The 5,071-nt window shown below is 46.3% G+C and overlaps 1 protein-coding gene across 1 annotated transcript in view; it reads right to left on the bottom strand.

Moving 5' to 3' along the window:
* Nucleotides 1-5,071, bottom strand: part of TAF1A (TATA-box binding protein associated factor, RNA polymerase I, A) — a 22,542-nt gene extending 17,471 nt beyond the window's left edge. The window contains exons 1-3 of the mRNA XM_015562343.1: nt 4,999-5,071; nt 3,861-3,983; nt 1,671-1,840 (exon numbers count right to left, since the gene is read on the bottom strand). Coding sequence (XP_015417829.1) covers nt 1,671-1,840; nt 3,861-3,981 — 291 coding nt within the window. The 5' untranslated portion in view covers nt 3,982-3,983; nt 4,999-5,071. The remainder of the gene's footprint in view (nt 1-1,670; nt 1,841-3,860; nt 3,984-4,998) is intronic.

Genomic DNA, 5,071 nt, shown 5'->3' with positions numbered 1-5,071 from the left:
GATCATGTTTTAAAAGGATCACGCTGAGGCAACGTGTTCATTAGTCACAGAACTTGGGAGCAAATCAAAACCACCATGAGAGGTCACCTTCACAACCACTAGGACAGCTGCAATCAAAAGACAGACAATAACAAGTGTTGGCAAGGATGTGGGAACCTGGAGCCCTCCCACACTGCTGGTGGGAGGGTCAAATGGTGTCATCGCTCTGGCATAGCAGACGGTCCTCAAGAGATGAAACCGCTCCCATGCGACCCAGCGATTCCGCCCCTGGGTACATACCCACACATCCCGACCACAACCTGTACAGAGTGTCCGGCAGCCTTATGCACAATAACCACCAAGTGGAAAGAATCCACATGTCCAACAACTGACGAATGGACACATAAAATGAGCTATGATCTACATCAGGGGTCCTCCAACTTTTTAAACAGGGGGCCGGTTCACTGTCCCTCAGACCGCTGGAGGGCCGGACTATAGTTTAAAAGAAAACTATGAACAAATTCCTATGCACACTGCACATACCTTATTTTGAAGTAAAAAAACAAAACGGGAACAAATACAATATTTGTATTTGCATGTGGCCCGCGGGCCGTAGTTGGAGGACCCTGCTCTCCATAATGGAACATTGCTTTGCAATAATAAAAAGGAATGATGTACTAATACACGCTACCACACGGGTAAACCCTGATAACATCATGTACAGTGAAAGAAGTCACTCAAAGAGGCCACACATTACACGGTTCCACTTACATGAAATCTCCAGAATAGAAAGTCCTAGATTAGTGGTTGCCAGGGGCTGGGGTGGGGTGGGGGGGGAGTGAAGAGAAAAACAGGGACTGAATGCATGTCTTGGGGGGACAAAAATGTCCACGTTTAGACTGTGGTAATAGTTGCACACCTCTGTGAATATCTATGAAAAAACCCTGAACTGTATACCACTGAAATGGGTGAATTGTATGGTGTGTCAATAAAACGATTTCTTACTCGCCCTAGCTGGTTTGGCTCAGTGGATAGAGTGTCAGCCTGCAGACTGAAGGGTCCCAGGTTCGATTCCAGTCAAGGGCACATGCCTGGGTTGCAGGCTGATCCCCCATGGGGGGCGTGCAGGAGTCAGCTGATCGATGACTCTCAATGTTTCTCTCTCTCTCTCCCTCTCCCTTCCTCTCTGAAATCAATAAAAATATATTAAAGTAAATAAATAAATAATAAAATGATTTCTCTCTTGCTAAAATTATAAAAAGCGTCGCTCTGGTTGCTGTGCTGAAACCAGACCAGGAGGAGGAAAAGGGCAGACAGTGGTCTCAGCGGGATGGCAATGGCCTGGATCAGGGGGAGCCTGGTCAGACCCCAGGGAATCTGAAAGTACAGCCCACGGGACTTTCTGATGGTTTGGAAGGCCTTTCGTACCTTCCAGTGTTCTGGAAACAAGAGGCGGGCTTTAATGTTTTTAAGGACTGAGTTCCTAGTAACTCAATGACATCAAATGGTTTGGAGATGGGACATGAGAAAAAAAAAAGGAGGACTCCAGAGTCTGGCCTTAGCAGTTGGACACATAAAACCATCATCTTCTGAGATGAAGAAAATGTGGTGAAGATCAGAACCGTTTCTGCCAAAAGAAGCTGAAACTCCCAGGGATCGGTAACCTCTCCCGCGACGCGCCCTTGCCTCACCTCGGGCGCGGCCTGCCTCTTGTTGCTGTCCGAGTCTTCCAGGATCTGGAGGTAACTGTGCATGTACTCGGCGGCTCGCTGCCACTGATGCTTCAGCAGGGCTTCTTGGATGAAACTTAAACAGGCACTGGTTGTCTGAGCAAAATCCTTCTCCTTTTTCCCTCGGGTCGCTATAAACATTAAAGAGAAGAGACTTTTATGTATTTTTTTTTAATATGTCTTTATTGATTTGAGAGAGGAAGGGAGAGGGAGAAAGATAGAAACATCCATGATGAGAGAGAATCATCGATCGGCTGCCTCCTGCATGCCCCCTACTGGGGATCAAGCCCGCAACCCGGGCATGTGCCCTGACCGGGAATCAAACCGTGACCTCCTGGTTCATTGGTTGTTGCTCAACCACTGAGCCGCACCGGCTGGGCAAAGAGAGGAGTCTTTTACCCAGTGACCCCAATTCAACAGCTCAAAAACTTACTTCTGATAAGCATAAGTGTTAACAAGTAGAACAGTGGGTATTACCTTAATCCAGCCCATCCCAAATATCAAAGCTAGCTTCACTTGAAACAAACTCTTCCACACTATTTTAACTAGTTTTAGCAAATGAAAAAAAGAAAAAGTCTAATGTGGAGATGAGTAATTTGATGTTCTACCAGAGTCAACAAACCCTTCAAATCTGACTCCATCACCCTTTCACTCTTGTACTAAATAATCTGAATAGAATTGTCCAAGAGGGCCCCAAACGCATAATCTCAAGTCGTTAGAATGCATAGAAATCATTAGGGCCATCCTAGGCAAGCAGGGCCTTTCGTACCTTCCAGTGTTCTGGAAACAAGAGGCAGGCTTTAATGTTTTTAAGGACTGAGTTCCTAGTAACTCAATGACATTAAATGCAAATTAGACTAAAACAGTTTTGTAGACAGTAGCATTTAGATCTCTAAAGAATTGACAATACTGCCCTGACCGGTTTGGCTAGGTGGATAGAGCGTCAGCCTGCAGACTGAGGGGTCCCAGGTTCGATTCCAGTCAAGGGCATGTACCTTGCTTGCGGGCACATCCCCAGTAGGGAGTGTGCAGGAGGCAGCTGATCAATGTTTCTCTCTCATCGATGTTTCTAACTCTCTATCCCTCTCCCTTCCTCTCTTTAAAAAAATCAATAAAATATATTTAAAACAAAAAAAAAGAATTGACAATACGGAAAAAAGGGGACATGTATAATATTTCAACAATAAAGATTTAAAAATAAAAAAATAAAAGAATTGACAATACTTATATTAAGAATATCTGGAATTATTTGGAATTATAGGAGCAACTGGTTGCATACTGCCACTCCTCTTCCCTTTCCATACCTCTAGGGGGCCCCTAGGGACCAGCAGTCTTTCAGCTCAGGCACCCTTACTCTGGGAGTACACAGACTAACAGGTACATGCAAACATAGTTTTAGAGAAATCAACTTCCTCCCATACTCTCTCCTAAAATTGATCTCCTAGAGAACTGTGCCTACAGTCAAGGCCTCGTGAACAAAAGCAATATGAGTTGCCTTAAGGTAAAAATGGAGAAGAAAGTGAATGACTAAGATATCCAGCACTTAAAGTCATTTGAGATTCAGTTTCCTCACCTTTAAAATGCCTAGCATCACCCTGGCCGGCTTGGCTCAGTGGATAGAGCGTCAGCCGGCGGACCGATGGGTCCCAGGTTCAATCCCGGCCAAGGGCATATGCCGGGGTTGCGGGCTCGATCCCCAATAGGGGGTGTGCAGGAGGCAGCCGATCAATGATTCTCTCTCATCATTGATATTTCTCTTTCTCTCTCCTTCTCCCTTCCTCTCTGAAATCAATAAAGAAATATATTTTAAAAAAAGAAATTAAATAAAATAAAATGCCTAGCATGTAGATTTACAGCGGATTAATTTAGCCAATGTCAGGGATATAATAAGTGCTCAGAAAAAAAGAAAAAGAAAAAGAAAAAGACATGTGTATCTTCCATAATACAGACTATTATTAATTCAAAGGAAAAGAATTCTAAAACAAAAAATTATCTGTTTTTTTATTTCTTTTTGGCCGTAGCATAAGAAATTGTCATCTATTTATTCCTATCCTGAAAAGCGAACCAAGCTTGGTTATTCATGTTGCATTCATATGGGATCTTACCCTCTCTTGCATGGAGGGTGAAATGGCTGGGAGGTATTTTACTTACCCACACTTTCTACTTGCTTTTGGAGCCAAGGAAGACGCATTCCTGAGCGAGGGCGGACACTGGTTTCCGCTGGGTCATCCTCTGGCGCGGGCCTCAGCAAGTCTTCGCTGAAATCACTCATACCTACTTCAGACCGAGAAGATCAGTTACTTTCTGCACGTCTTAATCCACAGCCTTCTGGGTTATACAGAAAAACAGACATTTCTTAATCTAGCAAATAACACTTGATCAGCAACATTAATTGTATCCTGTAATTCCTTTTAAAAATATAAATTTGGGCCCTAGCCGGCTTGGCTCAGTGGATAGAGCGTCAGCCTGCGGACTGAAGAGTCCCAGGTTCGATTCCGCTCATGGGCAGGTACCTCGGTTGCAGGCACATCCCCAGTAGAGGGTGTGCAGGAGGCAGCTGATCGATGTTTCTCACTCATCAATGTTTCTAAGTATCCCTCTCCCTTCCTCTCTGTAAAAAAAAAAAAAAGGATCAATAAAGTATTTTTTTTAAAAAGATGCTCAGGGCCCTCTCCCTCGCTCCCCACTCCGATGGCTCGTTAGGTCGTGCTGACGGCTGCCTGCTGGCACCTGAATCTGCCCCTTCTCCGCAATCCTGCGCCGGCACCCTAACCAGCACCTTCACACTGGGTCCGCTCTCCCTTCCTCTCTGTAAAAAAAAAAAAAGATCAATAAAGTATTTTTTAAAAAAAGATGCTCAGGGCCCTCTCCCTTGCTCCCCACTCCGATGGCTCGTTAGATCGTGCTGATGGCTGCCTGCTGGCACCTGAATCTGCGCTGGCACCCTAACCAGCACCTTCACACTGGGTCCACCAACACCTTCACACTGGGTCCAGCTTCCTGCACTCGCTTTCCAACTCGTGGCCCTGCCTCAGATTCACCCGCTCCACGCCACTGCCTGCGTAGATCTTTCAAAACCAAGCTCTGGAGTCGGGAGCATGGGCTTTAAATGGCACCAGAATCTGAGCCCCACGCGCATGCATTTTACGAGTCCTTGTGGAAGCAGCTCTGCCTTTCCAAACTCCCCAAGGCTGCAGGGGCGTCATGCATTTGCCGAGTTCGCCAAAGTCCCTCCACCCTCCCGTCGGCGGTGATGGGATGGACGGAGGGTACCGCGCGCGGCACTCACCGCCGGCAGCAGGACCTCTCCCGCACCGCCCAACGCAGTCCTGGCTCCGACGCCGCCAGAGCAAACACCGGAA

The sequence above is a fragment of the Myotis davidii genome, unplaced genomic scaffold, assembly GCF_000327345.1.
Source record: "Myotis davidii unplaced genomic scaffold, ASM32734v1 scaffold174, whole genome shotgun sequence".
Taxonomy (NCBI): domain Eukaryota; kingdom Metazoa; phylum Chordata; class Mammalia; order Chiroptera; family Vespertilionidae; genus Myotis; species Myotis davidii.
Note: the sequence above shows the minus strand (reverse complement) of the source record. Positions and strands in the feature narration are given on the sequence as shown.